Source organism: Zeus faber (assembly GCF_960531495.2).
Source record: "Zeus faber genome assembly, chromosome: 1".
NCBI classification, from domain to species: Eukaryota; Metazoa; Chordata; class Actinopteri; order Zeiformes; family Zeidae; genus Zeus; species Zeus faber.
The window spans coordinates 43,085,010-43,109,544 of record NC_137193.1 but is presented as its reverse complement, the minus strand read 5'-3'; the positions used below and the strand labels follow the sequence as shown (position 1 = coordinate 43,109,544).

General features: G+C 42.9%; 1 protein-coding gene across 1 annotated transcript in view; it reads left to right on the top strand.

Annotated features, from left to right (window-relative positions):
- Positions 1–1,809: 1,809 nt before the first annotated feature.
- Positions 1,810–24,535, top strand: part of hapln4 (hyaluronan and proteoglycan link protein 4) — a gene marked incomplete at both ends in the record, with an annotated part of 24,569 nt that continues 1,843 nt past the window's right edge. The window contains 9 exons of the mRNA XM_079996538.1: positions 1,810–1,884; positions 2,857–2,995; positions 4,232–4,421; positions 4,801–4,973; positions 5,235–5,350; positions 6,016–6,202; positions 8,441–8,829; positions 19,578–19,689; positions 20,484–20,536. Of these exons, the coding sequence (XP_079852664.1) occupies positions 1,810–1,884; positions 2,857–2,995; positions 4,232–4,421; positions 4,801–4,973; positions 5,235–5,350; positions 6,016–6,202; positions 8,441–8,829; positions 19,578–19,689; positions 20,484–20,536 (1,434 nt within the window). The remainder of the gene's footprint in view (positions 1,885–2,856; positions 2,996–4,231; positions 4,422–4,800; positions 4,974–5,234; positions 5,351–6,015; positions 6,203–8,440; positions 8,830–19,577; positions 19,690–20,483; positions 20,537–24,535) is intronic.

Genomic DNA, 24,535 nt, shown 5'->3' with positions numbered 1-24,535 from the left:
CTTCATCCCTGACGGGCTCTGAATCGCCACGGAGCAAGGAGAGATGTGACACACATGAGTGAAAATGCACAGTCTTCTCCATTCAACGGTTAATGGAAGTGGACATGTTATTGAGCACGCTCCTTCCAGTACAACACTTTGGATATCATTTCAGCTCCGGGATCAAAACGCAAGTGCTGCGGGGGAGGGCGTGAGATAGAAGCTCACACTTCTGCAGGTGCCACTTATCATTATCCAGCGGTGAATGGCACGTGTGTGGTGGAGGGTTTTTTCTCCACACGAGGTGCTGTCAGTCGCCCACACTTCCGGCCTGATGGGCCGGTTCGGGCTTTTTATTTTCTCCGATTAGACAGGGGAGACGAGACGTGTTGTGTCTGCCCCTGTTTGCCCTTCTCCTCTGCCTCTTATCTCCTCTGTCTCTGCCGATGTATCCACATTGCAAGCTTTGTTATCCCCTCTCTTCTACCATTGCTTAATCCGCTCCCTATCGCTTATGCTCAGAGAGACTGCTGTGTGCTGGAGGCTCAGCACATAGTCGGCCTCTGCTCACACTACTTTGTGTTTTTCTTTGGGATTTATTGAGTTTTTGTTTCTAAAAATAACGCTCAAATCACCACAGTGGATGACGTTTTCACTTTCCACTCACAATCCCGCACACGTGGATGAATAATTCATCGGTAATCATAATCTTAAGTAATTGACAGATACAGGCCTGCATTAAATCACAGTGTCTGGTAACCAAGACAGATAATTTACCCTAAAACAGCTGTGTAGCTCTACACTCTCCAGTTCTATGCCATCAATAACGGAGCAGTTCCCCCATAAGTGATTACCCCTTTTACTTAGCTGTGCAATAAGCTGAGAGGGAGAGAGAGAGAGAGAGAGAGAGAGAGAGAGAGAGAGAGATGGAGAAGTGGAAAGATAATTGGAGAGAGACCTGGAGAAAGAGAGACCCATCTAATTCACTCTGGAGCTTGTTTGTGCTGAACTATGGCATCAGTCTTGCTTGTGCAAAACGCTGCGTGTGTGTGAGGCTCTAAATGAAACCAGACCTTCCCAAACCGCTCCATAATCCATTGATAGGAGTAGTGAGGGATTTCTGCTGGAAAAATGCAACACGACACATGGATACACATCAAGAGCAAAAGTGTATATAAATCAACACATAGAGCTAATTGCCAGATCTTACGAAACCCACCTGGGCCTATAATGAAAAGGAAAACATGGCAAGGAACGGTGCGCTCAGGTTAGTAATCTTTAGTCATTCACCATGAGTCATTCATATCACATTAGCGTCCTTGACCATGACGAATCAAGCGGTAAACACAGGTTGCACTTGTTTAAGAAATGCATTTTTGTCTAAATGATACATTCGTATTTTATACGATGATTGACGTTAAATGTCTTCTCTATAATAAATGAAGGTCAAAAGTGGAAAAACTTCGAAACAGGCAGCAGGTACCTGGCCTCATCGCCGGGTCATTGGTACATGGAGGATGCGGGCATCGATCCCGCTACCTCTCGCATGCTAAGCGAGCGCTCTACCATTTGAGCTAATCCCCCGCCTTTAAAGTTTGACAAAATCACAAGACATAAACATTCACCCAGCCAGCCTTGCTCACTGCGGGGATCAAAAATCCGGATTCTCCATCTGTATGGTACCTATGACTAGTTTCCAACATAACATCGCACAGTCTAAAGCACAGCCTTTGCTTTCGCAGGCTGACGGAGTAAATCGCTGTACAGTCCCAGGGTTGCTACGTCACTGTACCGCAGGAGCCTCCATCAGTGATTTACTGATCCTCTGCAATGCGAGGAACCGGTGATGGGACCAGAGCCAACAAGCTGGAGTGTGAAACCGGGGAGATGAGTTCCATCACCACGGTCCCCTCAGAGCACCAGCATTAGCCTCCCGGAGAGCATCTTCTGCGTCCAAACAATACTCTGTTGTCATGGTGACGGTAAGTGTATCCATGCTTTAGTGCGACTCCTGCGCATCATGCAGTGTTTTTTTTACTGCATGGTCAGGTTTGCAATATGCATGTACCTATGTCTACTTTAAAAAAGTCATTAATGCAGTCGTTCCATAGAACTTGAACAAATGAGATTGTGGGGAACAAAATAAATTCAGTAAATGAATTGCCCCCAGTCCATTTCAGTGGATTCAACTGCTTGTCTATATTATAATGAAGAACATGTTTTATTGGTCAGACCTATTCCTCACATCATATGGATCTGAGCCTGTAATATCAATAATACGGCAGTGTTTTGTTTCAAAGGACCTCCTCTCCATGCACTGTGTGCCAAGTGAGGGGTCGAATTAAAGGTTGAAAACTCCTATCCATACTCCCTAAAGAGCCTGTCAGATGATAATGGCCACTTGACCCGAAATCTTCAACCTCAATTGTCACCATGGAATCACATGGGACATGCATGGCATGCTTCTACTGTTTTTTTAATCTACATTAATGGCTGAATCTATAATTTTTAGCCTTTGCATTTCCATATTTACAAGGTGTCCTTCCAAAAACCTCTTCATTTGCTGACATTTGAGTTCCAAAAAGGACCAAAACAGTTTCTTGCTGTACTTGAGGAACTTTGAAGATGTTAATGCATATGTTACAACACAAAATGCAACTTTTCACTAGTAAGTTAACTTTTTAGATAGCACTATGGCACAACATTGTAGGGCACCCACTGCAAGTTAGCTCTTGTTTCATCACTATCTCCCAAAAATTTTATTAAAAACGGACAGAGAAGACCAATGCAAACAAATGACTCACCGAACTTCAGCTGAAAGAGAATTTTCCTTTTGTGTAAAACAGTGGCCCTTACCTTGTGGTCTCTGTGTTGCAGATGCCAAACCCTACTACACTGATGTCGAAGTCAACAATGTTATTCATCTTCATGATTGTCCTCCTGAACGTCTCCATCGGCGTATCCTTGCTGCCACTGGAAACAGAGAAAGGAAGGACGAGAGTGGTGCATGTCCTTGGTACAGTCTTTCACTACTTCATTACATTGCATTTTATTTTATTTTTTTGTCATATCACATGTGTAAAGGTTTGGACCACAAGCATGTTTTGTGTTCATAATTTGTAATCTGGACTTTTTGGTTGGCCAAGGAACACAGGGGGCGTGCAGAAGCATTTACTGTGCACGCACGCACGCACGCAGGCACGCACGCACGCACTCACGCAGAGCCTGAGGTTGGATTCAGGGCAAGCAAAGTAATCTCAGAAGTCGACAGAAAGGTAACGCTGTTTCATGCTTGCACTCACAGCGATTACATTAGTGTAACCCATTATTTGACACTTGTCATGCCACGTCTAATATGAGCATCAGACATTGTAACTTTATATATATGACAGAAATAACGAAAAGCATAGGTTAGGTTAGGTAGTTAGGTTAGTTAGTTAATTTGTGAAGTAACAACTTCATAAAATAATTCCACGCAGGCTATTATTTTTGTTAATTGTGGGTGGATTACACCAATACGGATAACCTTATAGATTAAAGAAAAAGGAGTGAGATTGAATTCTGGACTCTATTCGTCATCACTTCTTTGCATGTTTGTAGAAAGTATCGGGATTGACGGGCAACATTTTAGCATATAGGAGTGATGAGCTTCATCCCCCTTTGGATAAAAGAGGTGGAGTCCATCGGTGAATGCAGAGGAGGTGGAGGGAGAGGAGCAACATCGGGATGAGCAAAGACTGAGCGGGCCGGTTTGACAGCTCAAATAGACCAACCCGTTTGAGCGTGGACACATTTAGTGCCCTGGGAGCCGTCTGCCAAAACTAGCTCTGCAGGCATTGCCTCATAATGAAATAGGTGCAAACATTTGTCATTTAGCATCTACTTGATTCTGATTTTAATTTGCCTTATATATTTTTACACGTCATGAATCACTGAAGGGGAAGAAATTCTACACTCAAAAGGAATGCAGATGTATTAAGTGTTTCAACACCCATTTAGTGGCTACGGCAAAGTATCTTCAAGGACACTGAGAGGACACAATGAAGACATTTTGCTTGAGGCGAGGATGGCGGCTTAACTTCTAACTAGGCGGCCATGTTTCCCAGATGGGTCTGCAAAGAACGACAGTCCAAAAACAAGAGAAAAGAAAAGGTGGTAGGTGGTGGTATGGGTGTAACCCTGACAGATACAGAACTGTATTCACATACGGTACCTGCCTTCCTTCCTTCCTTCCTCTCCATCCGGTCTCCAGAGGATGACACCGGTGCTGTGATCGTGCAAACGGCGCCAGGGAAGGTGGTGACGCACCGCGGCGGCTCCATCACTTTGCCATGCCGCTACCACCACGAGCCGGAGAGCACGGACCCCTCTCGCATCCGCATCAAGTGGACCAAAGTCACAGACGCCCTGCAGTTTGAGGATGTCTTCGTTTCACTTGGAAGGTATCGTCTGTATTTCAAATAACACCATCAAAATTTGAACCATTTCGATAATGTTCTTGGGCTAACCGCGTTCATTTTTGACACACGTGGAGCTTAATGTCTTGGTTTTGATTTATGGGTTCATTTTATTGCTTTCATCTCTCGGTGCTTCATTGTCATATGAAAGTTTTATTTTATTATTATTTTATTAGCATCATAACAAAATGAAAAAATCTAAGTTTGTTTGATTTTTGCAAGTTCTATTGCTATTTACCAAGCTAAACTATCAAATAAAGTCATTATTCACCCGTACCAACATACTTCCGAGTCCTCCTGCGTGTGATCCATCAACAGCCACAGCAAACATGTCATATCACAGTCAAATCCATGCCCTGTCCAGGCAGCAGCGCGTGTTCGGGTCATATCGCGGGCGCGTGTCTCTGGAGCAAGTGGGGCCCGGCGATGCCTCGCTGATCATCCACAACATCACTCTGGAAGACTACGGACGCTACGAGTGCGAGGTCACCAACGACATGGAGGACGACACGGGATTCGTTAACCTGGACCTGGAAGGTCAGGAACCTGCGCTCTTCAGGCAAAGGGAACGCATTTCGGCGGATCAGTGAGACAATTGATTACGTAGACAGGCTGAATTCAAACAGTGCTAGTTTATGTAGCAGTTTAAAAAAGGCTTGTGGACATCCTAAAATAACCAGGTCTTGAACAAATCCACAAGCATTCAAACACAAGGAAAAACTACACGTGATTAAAGATGCGTGATGACCATACATGTCCTGCTTTTTAGCTTAGTGGATGCATCTTGTGATCCTGTAGGAGTTGTGTTTCCCTACTACCCCCGCACCGGGCGCTACAAGCTGAACTACCACCAGGCTGAAGACACCTGCAAAGAGCAGGACGCCATATTGGCCTCTCACTCCCAGCTGCACAAGGTTCATTATTATGCTTCATTATTTGCCCCTAGTGTTGGAAAGCGGTAATGCCTCCTAGAATAAAGACTGCGTTCCCTTCAAAATGAATTGAGTCTTGGCCTGGCCTATGTGTTATGATGAAATGAGATAAGTTGATGCATGAATTGATATGAATAACATATCTAACTATTGAACTGTTAAAATAAATACCTTCAATCTCATTCATTTAACTTTAAGCCTTGTAAATGTTCAAATCTGAAAATCAACATTTGAAAAATATGCAGTGTTTCGCAGAAATGTATTATTTTTAATAAATATGTTGCATGGATACGTCCACATACACTGAGCCGCTCCCTGTGCTGAGGGACAGCTTTATGCTCATAAAAAAATAAAAAATAATAAAAAAACAAACAGAAGCATTATTCTGGAAGAGGCTCTGTTTGGACTCTACAGGTGTTCCGCTGCACCGTGGCCGGAGCAGCGGGTCTCACCAGAGGCTGCGAGTTAAAACAGTTTAATTTTAATATTAGATGCCCACGACTGGCGATGGGTCAGCTCTTCTGGATTTTCAAAAGAATGGCGTCCTGCTATCGGGGCTCAGACTTATGGGCTCCTGTTATAATAGATAGGACAACTTCTTTCCTCTTTTGATAATGCCTCCTAGTGACTTATCGTCCCTACTGCAGGCCTGGCTGGAGGGTCTGGACTGGTGTAATGCTGGCTGGCTGGAAGACGGCTCAGTCCAGTATCCCATCTCCCATCCCAGGGACCAGTGCGGCCGCAAGGACACACCGGCCGGCGTACGCAACTATGGTTATAGACACAAGGAGGACGAGCGCTACGACGCATTCTGCTTCACCTCAAACGTCAACGGTGAGAAATATATCTATGTTAGGATCTGTGTGTGTGTGTACGTGTGAATATACAGTGGGTGGACAAAATAAGGCAATTAAGGCGCAGCTCCACCCTCTGCCTACGGATCCCCAACAGGCATTTGGTTGAAGGTATCCTTTGGCTTTTTCAGAAAACAAACCCGTCCAGACGGAGGAAATAGGGTCAAAGACGACTCACCAGAACATATTTCTTGTTTGCATTGATCAGGGGTCCTTAAAACACATTTGCACTAGTCTGCCATAAATTCCAGTTTTGTGAAGCTCACAACATGTGGTGTTTTTGTTGAGACGTTGCCACAGCCTTGCTCATTTTTTTGTAACCTTTTTGTAACTCTGTTGGAATATTGCTTTGTTGCATTGAAAACTCACAAATCAAAGTACTTATTGTCATTGCAGATAATCATCATGCCAATATGACTCACTGTTACTTAGTTACTTCAAAGTTAAACTCCTTTTCCATGGTATGTTTCCGTTACTTTGGCAATCTGTGTGTGTGTGTTTGTGTGTGTGTGTGGTTGTGTGTGCGTGCGTGCGTGTGTGCGTGCATGCTTGCGTGCGTGTATGGGCATGAGCGTGTCAGGATGTCCTCCCTTTGATCTGAAAAGATCTGAAACTCTTCTACAGTAAGTGCTTCTATCAATTGCCCAAAGTTGTTCATCCACATGCACATGCAACCCAGATTCCTGCGTTCCTTATTTAAAGCTGGTGAGGATAAGATGAAACAATGGCCGAGCTGTGACGCTGCGTTGAACGAGGAAGCTGCTGTGACTATAGGCGCCGGGGGAAAAGCAAATCTGCAGGTTTCAGAACTCGGCACTGTGATCTCGCCGGCCTAAAGCCATTGGATTAAAGCAACCAGGGCTGGCTGTGCCTGGCTCACAGGGCCATTATGTCCTCTGGGTGTTTTGCCCAGCCTTTTATCTCCCACCTCTTTGATTTACATCATACTGTATGTTTACTTTGAAGACACATTCCACCCCCAGGTTTATTCCCCAAAACAAACTTTAAAAAGTCGGAAGTGAATTCAATTTTCTAAGGGGTAGTGGAAGTTAACGCCAGATCTTCGGGTGGTGCAGTCAAAGTGTTGCACGAAAGCACAAGTACACGTACATGTCTACATATATCTACTGTATACAGTATCTGCCAGTCTCTCTGTTTATCTTTCTATCTATTTATGTATCATATACCTGTCTGGCTGACAACATATCAACATTCTTTTTCGACAAAGAAATATACAAAGACAGAGGTTAGGGTTCCAAATGGAAAGATAGATAGATAGATACATAGATAGATAGATAGATAGATAGATAGATAGATAGATAGATAGATAGATAGATAGAAAGATAGATAGATAGATAGATAGATAGATAGATAGATAGATAGATAGATAGATAGATAGATAGATAGATAGATAGATAGATAGATAGATAGATGGATAGATAGATAAAAGCAGCACAGAAAAACCATACCAGTGCTCAGCCAGGAGAAAGGTACCATGTCCGAAACATGGAAATGGCCGCTCATGCCTTCCCTAGGGTGTTAATTATTGTGGACAGTCTGTTGCGGGCAGGGAGCTTCGGCAGTGGTCATGACCGATACCGTAGCCCAGTCCAGCTGGAAGGTATTTACTGAATGGCCCAGAGGGAAATGTGAGACAATATTGTGCTTCTCTTAACAGCCACCAGTCACATAAACAAGCGGAAAATCAATAGTGGAGCCAAGTGCACGGCTGAGGCAGGACTGTAGGCTCATTTTCGTGATACAGTAGCTATTGTTTTAGAAATAAACAGCTGCTGTTTATTGTCAGTCAGGTTACTCGGCCGCTGCCCTCGTCTCCCGAGAAACTACGGTATGGTTCAGTTCAGTTCAAAGAATTCTAGTGATCACGAAACCAATTTCTGGAATATTGCTGGGCAAGGCTATATCCCCAGAGCTGAGATGAAAGGAGTAACTTTTAATGAGAAGGCTGCCCACTGACAGAGTATTGTGCTTTGATTTTGAATTGCTGGCGAGGTTTTGCTGTTTAGATTGCATATTGTGATCGCATCCCTGCAGAAAAGGAGGGTTTCTCCCCTCAGGGCTCGGTCGGTCTCCCCTCTCGCCCTTTTCTCTTCTCTCTTCCCCATCAAAACTCTTTCTCTTGTGATGTCTATGCGACAACCATGTACATTTTTCCCTTTTCTTCCTGTTTCTGTCCCCCTTTTCTCCCTCCCCTCAGGCAAAGTCTACTTCCTTAAACGTTTCAAGAAGGTGAACTACGAGGAGGCGGTGAAGGCTTGTCTCCGCGACGGTTCAGTCGTGGCCAAAGTGGGTCAGCTCTACGCCGCCTGGAAGATCCAGCTGCTGGACCGCTGCGAGGCCGGCTGGCTGGAGGACGGCAGCATTCGCTATCCCATCGTCAACCCCCGCTCCCGCTGCGGCGAGCCCCAGCCGGGCGTCCGACACCTGGGCTTCCCCGATAAGAAGTACCGTCTCTACGGGGTCTACTGCTTCCGCAAAACCAAGGAGGAGGGCGCCGGCGCCGGTGGGATCCAAACAACACAGCGCCTCGTCAAGATCTCCGCCAGGGGGAAGAGCAGCAACAGCGCCCCCCTGAACGTCACCAGAGTGAATTAATAGTGGAGGCAGCGGGAAGCAAGGGTTTTTGGGTTTTACTGTAACAAATGTCGCCTAGCAGCCAGACTCCATTCATCGCTTTCAAACTACACACTCAACAGGACAAGATGCGCTCATTTTCTGATATGCCAGGGAGGAGCGAGGCCATGTAAAATGAAGGGTGACGTCTTTATTAGGATGTTGCTCCTTTTGTCTGCAAATAGTCAATCATCTGAAGGAGTGATAGTTGGTGAGTGTGTAAGTGTGTGAGTGTGTGAGTGTGTGAGTGTGAGTGTGAGGGCATTCATCAGTGGAAAATTAAAGATTAAACAGTGGCTCAGGCACAGAGGATGTTAGAGAGCCTTGTTTACCTGTGTGTGTGTGTGTGTGTGTGTGTGTGTGTGTGTGTGTGTGTGTGTGTGTGTGTGTGTGTGTGTGTGAAGTGTGTGTGTGTGTGTGTGTGTGTGCGCGCTCGTGCGTGTGTGTGCCACATGGTAATAGTGGCCCTAGCGTTGTTTTCCCCTGGTTTTGGTCGTGTAATGAGACCTGCAGTGTGAGCCTCCATCACGGTGCCAGGAAGGAAACATTCATTAGTGGGAGGAAATTAGTGATCCCTCCGCCTCTGTGGAAACGCTCCAACATGTCCTTGAAGCATCGACTTAGCCCAGCGCAGTTTGCTGGCTCTGGACAGCATGCGTGCTTGGTAAAAAGCCCTCTGGCACCGCGCGGCGTTGGGATATAACCCATTTTTCTCATTAGGCGAGAACTGGCAACTGCATCCTCACAGCTGAACGGACGTGTACGCAACGCTGCACTCGCTCTAGAATTGCACTTATTAGATTTGCACTTATTCAGAGATTGAGATGCATTTTATCAAAGCATTCTATGGTAGAACTTAAGCACGCATGTTTTCTTCGTATGAGAGTAATCTCTGGGGCTGAATAATCAAAAACTTTAAGCTGCAACTCTCAAATACCTCATGTACCGTATTATACTCTGCCTTGGCTGCTACTCAAGTAGATCCCTAAACAGCACAATTGAAATTGAATAATAATAGGATGAAAGCATCACTCTCATCAGTGGCACAGGATGTTCACTGCTCTCGACCGTCAATGAATGAAATAATGAATGTAAGAGAATAAGAATAAAATAAAAAAGGCTGAATAATAAAAATGTGTTGATTTCTGTCTTCTTCATCAGTATTCAAATACCAAAAAACACTTTTACATCCTAGAGAAATGAATCCTTGGATTTAATGTATTATTAAATTCAGTCGATAAAGCAACGACTTAAACTGTTCATGACCTTTTGATGATCGTATTATTTTTGAGTAAAACTATCAATAATGGATACACAAAGTCTTTCGAGTGCTAAGCAGTGTTCCGCTCCAACAAACTATTAGGAGAGACAATATACAGCCGCTCGGCCAGCACAGCATAAGTGACCATGTCATCGTCATGGCAACTGGGGCCGGCATTAAGTCCAAGTTCAGGGCAAATCTCAACATCATGAAATAATCATTCAGAGCGATACAGCAAAGCTGTGAATATTGCATGATGTTCGCTTAATGCAATATGCTTCCCATGCTTGTAAAAAGAGCCACAGTGACCGGGGGACAGGACTTAATGTCCGAAGACCATCATGGTAAATTTTTGATGAGGAGACTAAGCACACTCTGCTATGGTATGAATTTCATACTTACAGGCTGTGATTTTTTTAACAGATTTAAAGACGATAAGTTAAACTGCATAGAAGAAGTTTTGTTGCACAGTCTGAAAATGCAAATGTATTTGAATTTCACTTATGGCATTTTTTTGGGGCTATTTTTATTAGTATTCGACTATTTTCTTTGTATATATGCCTACTTTTGTATATTTGTCTGTTTATTTTCTGACCGTGAAGCTTTTTTTTATGCTTAATATCTGTACAGCAATGCACCAATCTTTACCACGAAAAATATCTCGTATATGAAAATATGTGAAATACTATACAAAATTTACTAAACGGGTTCAGATTATTACTTTCTGAAGCAGCTCCTTCTGTAACTCCTCGCAGTGTATGCACTGCACAGAGATATGTACAGAGAGAGCTTTTGGCTCCAACCTCTACAATCTGCCTTTACATTTACCTTTATTCACCCCACAACACAGGGTTTAAGAAGACGCGACAGGCAGGTATCGTGAAAACCTGTTCAAAAAAAGACCCACTGCGTAAAAATGATTGAACGCTGACACTTTTCTTTTTTTGTGTGTGTGTGTTTTCAGAGAGAAACGACAGTGCCGTTTTTTTTTTCATTGGGCCCCCGTCTGCCGCTTGATGTGCTCTTAAGCGTGACATGAAATTAGGTGACCCTGTTACCCCTCAGTGCATCCTCTGTTATTACTACAGTGTCAAGCAGCAATGGCTTTTTATTTGTCTCTTATTTATCAGCCAGTGACAGGGGTCAGAGGCTCAAATCACACTTGAGATGAGATTGAAGAGGAGGAGATGAGCTGCAATAAATGGTATCATAGTACACACACATACACACACACACAGAATGCATGTGTGTGAATCGAGGCATTCCACCTTGACTATTTCATATTTTTGGGTCTTCTGATCATCATAGACCTTTTATCACAATACGAAATCACTGTAACAGAATAAGTCATTACATCAATTTATTGCTCGGCCCTAATTGGGTTCACTTCCCAGTGAAGGGACCAGAATAATATAGATATAAGATAAGATAAGATGAGACAAGACCACACTTTATTGATCCCAGAGGGGAAATTCTAGATGTGTTAAACATGTTAAATTGGAGAGTAGGGTAGGGTAGGGTAGGGTAGGAACTTGACCCTAACTTGAGTCGTTACGCGCCTTAATCTGCATCAACTGCAATGTTACCTTTCAGGAATAAGTGACATGCAGTACAGTACGTGTAGTAATAATAGTCGTTAGGCAAGTCATTTCAAAACAATTGCCTTGCAAATTACACTAATTCATCCTCAGTTAACACCTTATTAACAAGGATTTTGAAACGAATGAGACGTAAGTTTCTAATTTACAGAGGGCATTGAGCTCTTAAATTGATTAAAAATAAAAAAATTCTTAGACAGAATCTATACGATTTTCTCAAAACTCACCCTGGAAATCACACAGTTTCTGCGTCAGACTTGTACTTTGTCATGACTGAATACACAGACACTCTTCACATCCGTGCTCAAGGGAAATCGATTCTGAGATGACTCTAAGACCTGCATTCTGTGAAACTAAGTGTGTTTATTCAGCAGGCGGCGGAGCTTGCACAATCTGCATGAGAAACAGTTTGTTAGCATGGATGTGTAATTGGCCAAATAGCAAGGAAGTTTCCCCTGGAGTGCACAGCCTCTTTCACCGACAGCAGCGAGTTAGCGAAAAATGTTAATTGAAATTGCTCACCATCAGATCGTGTGCTGCGGCTGATGAACGGAGGGAAAGAAAATGAAAAAGGAGAGAATCAACCCTGTCATGTAAAAAGTGTGTGTAAACTCTTCTCTCTTTGGGAAACTGCAGGAGATCAGGAGCGAGGGTCAAGGTAGCGCCACTCAGACCTCTGTTTGGACGATTCGATCGGGTCAGAGAAGTGGATTGTAAGGTTAATGAAACAATTTAACCTTTTTTCTTTGGGAATCAGAAACTCTCTTTCACTGTGTGTGTGTGTGTGTGTGTGTGTGTGTGTGTGTGTGTGTGTGTGTGTGTGTGTGTGTGTGTATGTGTGTGTGTGTGTGTGTGTGTGTGTGTGTGTGTGTGTGTGTGTGTGTGTGTGTGTGTGTGTGTGCGCGCGCGCGCGTTTGTGTCTGAAAGGTGAGAATGAAAGGTGGTAAAGGTGAAGCATGGTGTGATGGTAAAGAAGAAACATGTGATTGGCCAGGTTCACGTTGGAATCTCTCCTCTACATGTAATCCATCCTCACTATGAAGATGTAATCCATCCTAACTAAGAGTAACTTCACGGGTCCCAAAATACATTACATTTTCATCTACATTTAGTCATTTCACAGACGCTTTTATCCAAAGCGACTTACAAGGGAGAATAACATTCAAGCTACATTGCGACAGAGACATTAGTGTAACAATAAATAAATACTGCTAAGTAGTGCTAAGTAATTGTAAGTTAGGAGAGGAGGTGCTCTCTGAAGAGCTGGGTCTTCAATTGCTTCTTAAAGACAGAGAGGGAGGTCCCTGCTCTGGTGGTTTTTGGCAGCTCGTTCCACCAACGTGGAACTACAAATGACAATAACCTGGATTGCCGTGGTTGTACGGCCGGCAGAGCCAGGCGACACTCATTTGACGAGCGCAGCACCCAGGGGGTAACATGTGCTTTTACAAGAGCATTTCAGTAGGTGGGAGCATTCCCAACAATCACTCTGTAGGCCAGCATCAGAGACCTGAACTTGATGCGAGCGGCTACAGGTAACCAGTGGAGCCTGATAAGCAGCGGAGTGACATGTGCCCTCTTTAGCTGGTTGAGCACCAGTCGCACCGCCGCATTCTGTATCATCTGCAGTGGCTTCACCGCACAATCCGGCAAGCCTGTTAAGAGAGCGTTGCCGTAGTCGAGGCAGGAAATCACCAAGGTTTGTACCAGCAGTTGAGTGGCATATTGGGTCAGGTACGGCCTGACTTTTCGGATGTTGAATAGTGCGAAGCGGCACGACCGAGAGGCGGCGGCAACATGGTCCGAGAATGTCAGATGGTCATCGATAATGACACCAAGATTCCTTGCAGCCTTGGTAGGAACAAGAGATAGAGAGTAAGATTCGAACCAGGAAAGTGCACTGCCAGAGATGCCCATACTTGAGAGTATGGACAGGTGAATGCTGTGATTGACAGTGTCAAAAGCAGCTGATAAGTCTAGCAGAATGAGAACCGAGGATTGGGCAGCAGCTCTAGCAGTTTTTAAGGCCTCCGTAACAGACAACAGGGCTGTTTCAGTGGAGTGTCCGCTTTTGAAGCCAGATGGAAGGTGGGTCCGGTGAGACCGGCCGATAAATTTCCACTCGAGTGGGATCGAGTGAAGGTTTTTTGAGCAGTGGTGCTACCCTAGCCACTTTGAAAGCAGAGGGGAATGTGCCAGAAGTGAGGGAGGAATTAATCAAATGTGTGATTGCCGGGGTGACAGTCGGTGATATGGCTTGAAGGAGGTTAGATGGGATCGGATCTAGCGGACAGGTAGTAGGACGGCTACATGTTAGTAGATTAGATACCTCACTATCAGCGAGAGGGGTAAAACCAGGGAACAATCAGCCTTGAGCCGGAGTAGACAGGTTGTGAGTTAGTTGTTTGGAGAATTGGCTGCCAATAGCTGCCACTTTGTCAGTAAAAAAGGAGGCAAAGCTATCAGCAGTGAGATTGGTAGCTGGAGGAGGTGGTGGAGGGTAGAGCAGAGACTTAAAGGTGGAGAATAACTTACGTGTGTCCGTGGCACCGTTGATCCTGTCGTTGAAGAAAGCGTTCTCAGCAGCAGTGATGCTGGAAGAGAAGGAGGAGAGCAGTATCTGGTAGCTTGCAAGATATTCAGTCGCTTCGGATTTGTGCCATTTCCTCTCGGCTGCTCTGAGGTCAGTACACGTTGTCCGGAGGGTGTCACTCAGCCAGGGGTGCGACTGGGTTGATCGAGCAGGTCTGGTGGATAGTGGACACAGGCTCTCCAGACATGAGCTCAAGGTGGAGCAGAGAGAATCAGTGGCATCATCAACCTGTAGGGAGGAGAAAGTGCCGTGAGGCGGAAGAGAAGAGGAGAGCACAGAGGAGAAGTGGGTGGGAGACAAGTTGCGGAGATTGCAGCGGATGGTAACCATGGGTGGGGAGGTAGAGGCTGGTTCTGGAAACTGAACATTGAAGCGGATGAAGAAGTGGTCTGTGGTGCAGATCAAGCTCTTTGCCAGCCTTGTGAGTCGGTGGAGTCGGGGCCTGTCTTCGGTCGAATGAGCGAACCAAAGACAGGAAGTCAACCCAGCTCACACTGTCCAAGTGGATGTTCATGTCACCGAGGACGAGCATGGCACACTCATGCTCAGGAATTGATGACAGCAGGGTGTCAAGCTCATGTAGGAACTCACCTAGTTGTCCTGGTGGACCGTAGAGGACGACCACAGAGGCTTTTACCGGAGCAGTCACCAAGATGGCATGATATTCAAAGGAGACAAAGTTGTTTAAAGGCAGCAGTGGATTCAATTTCCATGTGTTGGATATTAGCAGGCCAGTCCCACCACCACGGCCAGATGGTCGGGAGGTGTGGGAGAATGAGTAGTTTGTGGAAAGCGCTGCCGGGGTTGCACTATTTTCAGGTTTAATCCACGTCTCAGTGAGAGCAAGGAGCTCCAAGGAGAGGTGGTTAGCATAACCAGAAATAAGGTCGGCCTCGTTAACTGCAGATCGACAGTTCCACAAGCCAACAGAGAAGGAGGTCTTTGCAGATGATGTTTGCTGCAGAGACCTGGGTGACCCAGATTGCATTGGCGTTTGTTATAACGAGGCTTTCTCGTTACCTGAACATACCTGAACTCCTCGAAATTTATCTCTTCATCCCATTGAAACCAACCATTTAAAAAAAAGAAAATACCGAGACCTCTTTTCCCCAGATATTTTTTCCTGATGCATGTCTGATACACAGACCGTACCCGAGGCATTAGAATGGGACCCGGCCTGATCCCGCTCGGCCAAAATAAAAGGTGGACCAGGAACAGTGGACAGCCAAAGGTCCGGGCCAAGGGTGTGGGACCGGTGTGAACCAAACCTTCTCATCTCATCAAAGTTCCCTAACCCCAACAAACAAAACTAACGGTGCATTTCATCAGGAATGTTCTACTCCCATCTCCTCCACTTCGCCTACAGAGGCTCAGGGGGGAATGTGGGATTGATGCCTTGCTTGGATGACTTTACTGCCACTGTATAAATATCTGTACGAGTTAGTGAAAAGCTCTTTGAGTGGCCGCAGTGACTAGAAAACTACGGACTATAACTCTAGTACATTAACCTTCCTAAACAGCTGTTGAGAGGATTCTGATTCATTATACTGCTTGTTTAGCAATTTCCAAAAATTCATAATGTTATACAGGTAGTTCCCGCTGAATGACCTAGCTGTTTAACAACTGTTGAGACTTACGACTAGCTCTCCAACCAGTCTGTATTGTTCAATACCGCCAAAGTCTCAGCGTCAAGCATCATGCATCACCCTTTTTACACGTTACACACTATATATACTATATATACTATATACACTATATACACAATATACACAATATATAGAATATATACTATAAACACTATATACACTAAATACACTTTATACACTTTATATACTATTTACACTATATACATTATATACACTATATATACTACATATACTGAATACACTATATACACTATATACACTTTATATACTATATACACTATATACACTATATATACTTTATTTACTATATACACTGTATACACTATATACACGTTATATACTATATACACTATATATACTGTATATACGATATACACTATATACACTATATACACTCTATATACTATAAACACGATATACACAATATATACTATATACACTATATACACTTTATATACTATATACACTATATACACTACATATACTTTATTTACTATATACACTGTATACACTATATACACTATATATACTACATATACTATATACACAATGAACGGGAGCAGCCAAAAGAAAAAGAAGAAGACACTATATATACTATATACACTATATATACACTAAATACACTTTATATACTATACACACTATATATACTATATTTACTATATACACTATATATACTATATATGCTATATACACTTTATATGCTATAAACACTATATACACTATATATACTTTATTTACTATATACACTGTATACACTATATACACGTTATATACTACATACACTATATACACTATATACACTTCATACACTCTATATACTATACACTACTCACAAAAAGTTAGGGATATTTGGCTTTCGGGTGAAATTTATGGAAAATGTAAAAAGTTCACGCTACAGTGATATTATATCATGAAAGGAGGGCATTTAAGTAGAAGCATGCAATAGTGATTTCCTCATCTCAAACAATTTATTTAAACAAAAGCCAACAACAGTGGTGGGTTTACCACAACAAAAAATGTCAATGTCTCAATAACTTGTCATGTGGCCTTGAGCATCAATTACAGCTTGATAACGACGTCTCATGCTGTTCACAAGTCGACTTATTGTCTGCTGAGGCCTGGCACCCCACTCTTCTTGAAGGGCGGCCCTCAGGTCATTGAGGTTCCAGGGTACAGAGTTGCGAGCCTCTACACGGCGACTCAGCTGATCCCAGAGGTTTTCTATGGGATTCAGGTCTGGAGAAAGTGCAGGCCACTCCATTTGAGGTACCCCAGTCTCCAGCAGCCGTTCCCTAATGATGCGACCTCGATGAGCTGGAGCATTGTCATCCATGAAGATGAAATGAGGCCTGTGTTGTTCATGCAGGGGCACAATGACTGGATTAATGATGTTTTTCAGGTAGTATGGGCTTGTCACTGTACCATTCACAAAGTGTAGGGCAGTTCTGTATTGACTAGACACACCTGCCCACACTGTAACACCACCACCACCAAAGGCTCGTCTGGTGACAACAGTGGCTGATGCATAGCGCTCTCCTTGACGTCTCCAACATCGTTGGCGGCCATCATTTCTGCTCAACGTGAATCGACTTTAATCAGAGAACAGCACTGAGGCCACTGGTCCCTCGTGCAGCGTAAATGCTTCCTGGCCCGTGCAAGACGATGATGCCTGTGCCTGGTGGATGGTCAGGTTCCCTTGCAGGTCGTCTAGCACGCAGACCACACTGATGTAAACGGTTTTGAATGGTCTGACGTGACACTTGGGTGCCTCTCACCTCCCTTAAATGTGCCTGGAGTTGAGTGGCATCATCATTCGGTTCCGCAGGGCACTGTTCACAATGTAGCGCTCATCAGTGTGGGATGTGGCCAAAGGACGTCCACTTCTATGCCTTTCTGTGACTCTTCCAGTCTCTGTATCTCTGTTGCAACCTGCTGATGACACTCTGTGACACTCTAAGCTCAGTGGCCACTTCCCTCTGAGAACATCCTGTTTGAAGCCTCACAATGGCGAGGTACTGTTGATCAGTTGTTAGGTGTCATCTTGGTCTCATGATGTCAAAATGTGAACAGCATGATGAAGGGGACTGTTTAAATATCAATTCTAATTGAACCAGGAAATGTTTTGGTCGATTCATGGATCAAACACCTGTTGTGAATTTTGCTGTTCAGCTCCTTGTTAGAGAACAGCAAGTTGTGCAAAAAGTACTGAACCATTGAACAGTTGGACATGTGCATTCAAAAGTTTAGAGAAGGTCAAATTAAAGGTTCACTTCAAACAATATATACTATATATACTATATACACTATATACACTATATACACCTTATACTATATATACTATATATACTATATACACTATATACACTATATATACTATATATACTATATACACTACATACACTATATATACGATTTACACAATAGACATTTTATACACTATTTATACAAAATATAGTGTATACAGTTTATACTATATATACTATATATACTATCTACACTATATATACTTTATACTATATACACTACATATACTATATACACTATATACACTTTATATACTATATATACTATATATGCAGTATACACTATATACACTATATATACTATATACACTATATACACTTTATACTATTTATACTATATAGACTATATACACTTTATACTATATATACTATATACACTATATACACTATATCAACTATATATACCATATATACTATATACACTATATACACTATATATACTATATATTCTGGATACACTGTGTACTTCTCATCTCATCACCGTTCTCAGTCCCGCAGTCTGTCAGTATTCACTACACTCGTGTTCTCAGTGGCCACGCCCCCTTACCGTGAAATAACACGGGTCCTCGCTTATCGACCCATTTTCTCAACGACCTGGTCCTAGGAACGGTACTCGGTCGTTAAGTGAGGAGTACCTGTATGTTAAAAATACGGATGGCTGCTTGTCAAATGCAAATTAAGAATATATATTTTGCAGTATCTAAAACAATTGTACACACAAAAATCCAATCTAATGATATGTTTTATCAGGTTAGCAGCTGCCTTCTGTCAACTGAAACATCCTTAGTATGGTGCCACCAAAATTTGCTCCTAACTTTAACATTTTGACCATATCAGAAATATATATCTGTGACACTATCAGCATAGTGTGTTGTGATGTTTCCTTGCACATGGAAATGTTCATATAATAATTCACTGAGCCACTGATCAGCTGCCTCTGCTGTTCAAACACGTCACGTCCAAGCTGCATTTTGGAGACTGTTCCAGATATTTCTGGTCCCATACGGTCCCGCCCTGAGTTCATGTGTGTGCGTGACTAGTGGGCACACACACACACACACACACACGCACGCGCACACACACACGCGCGCGCACACACACACACACACACACACACACACACACACACACACAACGTTCTGCCATCTGCAGCGGCGTCATCACAGCAGCTCTCTATGCAGATTCGGGGGTGAAACTATTAAAGATCTGAGCTGTGCATCCCGAGGATGACGGGAAAGATAAATGGGTTCAAAAGGGCCATCCATCTTTATTTGTATTTCAATAAGTGAAGTACCTTGACGCGTGAGACGACCGCAGGAGGAGTTGAATGTTGAGAAGAGGAAGCAAGAGAAGAAGGAGGGAGAAGGGAAAGAGGACACGACTCTGATGTCTCAGAGCAAAGCGCAGATGATGCTTAAGCTCGTGGCTGGTTTTTCATAATCCTGCTGAAATTTGGAGTCATAATGAGATCACTCAGGACGGATCCCCACCCCCGTGGGGGAGACTTACTCTGAAACAATGACTAGTAATAGTTTGAAGAATAAGGATTCTCATGTCTAGACTCAGCGTCTTAGTCCGAGGATTAGGATTCGGGAGGAACTAGGGAATTAATTACATTTTCGCTTTCTTCTCCCTCAGATTATAATTCCTCCCCGCTGGTGGAGTCACAATCCCAACCTGGAAAACTGCTCTTCCACTCAAGGACACAAAAAGACAAACGGCGAATGTAAAAACGTATCGACAGATTTGCACATAAACAGCCTGGTGGAGAGCTCGGCTCATGGCGTGTGGCGCCGGCGTTCCAGAAAAGCACTCTTTTTTTTTTTTTCCCCGGGGGCCCCCAGGACAAAACACCAGCGACCGTTTGAAGAGGGTCTGCAGAGGAGAACTCAAGGGTGTTTTCACAACTCTGCTTTTGAACAACACTTCCCGGTTAGGAGCCACAGAAGGGCGAGAGAAAATCCCTATTAAGACAAAACACAATGGAGCCAACCAGTGGAAAAAAACGAAGTTGAAAATTATTATTACTATTACGTATTCAAGGTGATTGATTTCAAACACTTAGCAGAGTCTGTATTGAAGTGCAGTAGAGTGGGGGGTAAATCTTACTCTTTTTATGGGTATTTACAGCCATCTCCCAAGGTAGTATTAAATGAAAAGTATTAGTTATTTACACTTACAAGAAGCAATATCTTCCTGACAATATTTAGTTTGTGTAAACAGACTACAGAGGAGTTAAGGAGCTTCTCACTAGTGTGGACCCATTACTCTCCCAGGTGAGTGAGTATCTGTGCATTTATTCCTTCCTAGGCTCAGCCACGCCCCTTGGTCCGCCAGAATCTTCTTTCTTTAAAAGTTGTATGACATTTTTTTGTAATAATACAACGATAACCCCATTTTGAGAGATTATTGGAGTATTTTGTTCAGCACAGAAACATGCAGATTTATAATCATTACAGGTACTCCTCACTTCATGCCCGAGTTCTGTTCCAGGACCAGGTCGTTAAGCAAATTGGTCGATAAGTGAGGACCAGTGTTATTTCACGGTAAGGAGGAGTGGCCATTGGGTACGCTAGAGTAGTGAATACTGACAGACTACGGGAACGAGACTTAATCTGAGAACAGTGATGAGCGATGAAATGTATATAGTGTATATAGTACATATAGTGTATATAGTATATACAGTGTATATAGTGTATATAGTGTAGAGTGTATATAGTATATATAGTGTATATAGTGTATAAAGGGTGATGCGTGATGAGATGCTTGATGCTGAGACACCGCAGTATTGTGCACAGCGTACAATACAGTCTGGTCAGAGAGCTTGTCGTAAGTCTGAACCGTTGTTAAACAGGTGGGTCGTCAAGTGAGGACTACCTGTATTATAATCATTATTAGGGGTAACCCTATTGTTATTGTTAGGGAAAATTCTCGACATTTTAAATTTAAAAGGATCCGCACGGTTGAGGTGTCCTTTAAACCGGTAAGTCACAAGCATCTCATGGTTTAAGATTCGTGCAAATTGATCCACATGGTGAGCAGATATGAGTGAAAAAACAAACAACTTGAATCTCAAATATCGAGCTGGTCCTGCTTGACTGACACGCCACTGTTCATAAACAAATTGGCCACATAAATGTATATATTTCTACAATGAAATGTATTTATTGTCATTGTTATGAAAAGTAATTACAAAAGTTGTTTTTGTTATTGTTGCAGATGCCAAAAAATAGTTGAAAATCTAAGACAATAAAGAAGCCATTGTCCAAAAATCCAGTTGTCAAGGTTAGTCACCGTTGGTGGAAATGGAAATGCTTCATACATAATGCCATGAAAGTTTGATTTGTGGAATTACATGGACGTAACTACATTATGTTTATAAGTTCAGTAGCTTTCGCGGCGTTACACAGAAAACAAAAGATGGAACACGCGCCTAAATCGAATAAACTTGACCCTGTGTATTGCTGCCTGCAGCTATATTTATACTTATTTTTGCACCTGCACTTTTAACTTGTGCACTCACGTAATACATTTCTTTATTCTTACTTTTTGAACCAAAGTGTGCCTCAAGCCATTTTGAATCGCAGTGTGCAGAATGACTATTTTTATTCTTCAAAGTTTGCACCACAATTTTGTCCTTGCACATTTAGTATAAAAATATTGAGTTATTTTCAGCACGAGTGGCATGTTCTTGTTCTGTTCTTCTTTATTTGCTGAAAAATACAATTGCTGTGAACAGCAGACTGAGACTGAGCTCCTGGGATGAAGCTCAGGTGAGTAAAAGGTCAGACAGGTTAGAGCGTCTCTGCTTCCTCCTCCTCCTCCTCCTCCTCCTCCTGTCGCTGTCTGCGTCTCCCCCTCCTCCTCGTCCTCCTCGTCCTCCATCTCCAACACTGCAGGAAATGCCCTCGCTAACCCCCCTGGCAACACGCACGGCAGAAACAAGCAACTTTCGTCCGACTTTACTGGGATCAGCAGATGGAGGGGACATTTTCATCGACACGTCGCTCGGCGGCGTAGAGGTCATAAGGAGGCGCAGATCGCTCTCTGTCTGCTCGGCCCCAAGGAAAAACAAAAAAAAGCAGATTGTTTTTCAGCAACACCGCACCTGTTATTCTCTGAGTATCGATTTGCATTTAAAAATGTAACGCTGGTGAGAACTGGGACGTTCGGGGCAGATAAGAGTAGACAAGGGATTCATTACAACCATGAGGTTTTAATGAGGAGGTCGGGATCAGGATCCAGCACCCTGATAAGAAATGAATGAGTTAAATCTCACGCAATGCCGTGGTCGAGTTTTTCAACCAGTGAAACCTGCAGAAAACCTGAAGTTGAGTTGAGTATAGTTGATGGTTAAAACCAAATTTCTTTACTGTGACATTTCAGGTTTGGATCAAAAACACCATATGCTGCGATGCGCCTGCGGCCTCTTAATTCAATAAAAAACATAAATGTTTAAATGTTTAAACCCTTAAGGGTGCTCAGGCCAATTGCCCAAACCCCCACCTCCACCCGCTGTATTTGGCGATAACTGAATTAAATAAACTGAATTAATGTCGAGGCTCATCTCTGTTCTGTGACCCACAGGGTGGAACATTAATGGCAAAAATAATTGTATGCTAATCATTATTATGCATGCTATGATAGAATTAATTAGATAATTCATTACAAGGCGTCTTGAATCAATGTTAATTGTAATTTTGCCTATGCTGTTTATTTACATGTACCTTTAGGGCAGTCTCGATTTACTTGTTCAATTATTTCTGAAAGTCCCATGTAATGACCGAAAAGTGCTATTACATATTCTTTAAACACACATTGTTCCCTCTGTTATATTCTTGCTCCCATTTCATCATAAATGGTCGAACACAAACTATCAGTCGCATCACATCACCATCATCACATCACATACATCACCGGCGGAACACATCATGGGATGTTTCACCAACGACTTGGTGAGAAAATAAGCGTGAGGAATGATAAAAAAAATAAATAAACCCCCCACCAAAAATATTTGTTTTTCTATTGCAGCACTCTCTGCGAATCCCACTCTGTAAACATCCCTGCATAGCAAATGTTGAATAAGAGATTGCTATTCAGAGCCGGAGAAAACGACAGCATCTGCTCGCTACTTAAGCCTCACTCTCCAGCTGATTCCTCTGTGAAGTGAACATAGAGAGCGGCTCCAGAAAGAGCTGCCTCAGCAAGAACAAAACATATGTCTGCCTCTCTGTCTATCTATCCATCTATCTATCTACCTGTCTGTCTGTCTTTCTATCTATCCATCTATCCATCCATCTATCTATCTATCTATCTATCTATCTATCTATCTATCTATCTATCTATCTATCTATCTGCCTGCCTGCCTGCCTGTCTGTCTATCTATCTATCTATCTATCTATCTATCTATCTATCTATCTCCCTGTCTGTCTATCTGTCTGTCTATCTATCTATCCATCTATCTATCTATCTATCTCCCTGTCTGTCTCTCTGTCTCTCTGTCTCTCTATCTATCTGTCTGCCTGCCTGCCTGCCTGTCTGTCTATCTATCTATCTATCTATCTATCTCCCTGTCTGTCTCTCTGTCTCTCTATCTATCTATCTGTCTATCTATCTATCTATCTCCCTGTCTGTCTATCTGTCTGTCTATCTATCTATCTATCTATCTATCTATCTATCTATCTATCTATCTATCTATCTATCTATCTATCTATCTATCTGTCTGTCTATCTATCTATCTATCTCCCTGTCTGTCTCTCTGTCTCTCTGTCTCTCTATCTATCTGTCTGCCTGCCTATCTATCTATCTATCTATCTATCTATCTATCTATCTATCTATCTATCTATCTATCTATCTATCTATCTATCTATCTATCTATCTATCTATCTATCTATCTATCTATCTATCTATCTATCTATCTATCTATCTATCTATCTATCTATCTGTCTATCTATCTGTCTATCTATCTATCTATCAGACATAAATGACCACTCCAACAGAGCCGGAGAAATGAGGTCCAATCGAAGGCTTTTTTTTTTATTTTTTTTTTTAATGATCATTTGTATTTTAAACAATATTATACAATGACAGGACTGGAATTCATAAGAACATACACCAATAAATACGGTTAAATAACTCCAGGACCAGATTCACACAGCGAGGGGCAGCTTCTGATAAAAGATGATGCTGCACGTGGAGTTGGCATGCAGGTTAAACGGCCCAAAAAGAGCAGCAGTATAAAGGAAAACAAAAGGGAAAAAGATGGATGACAGAAG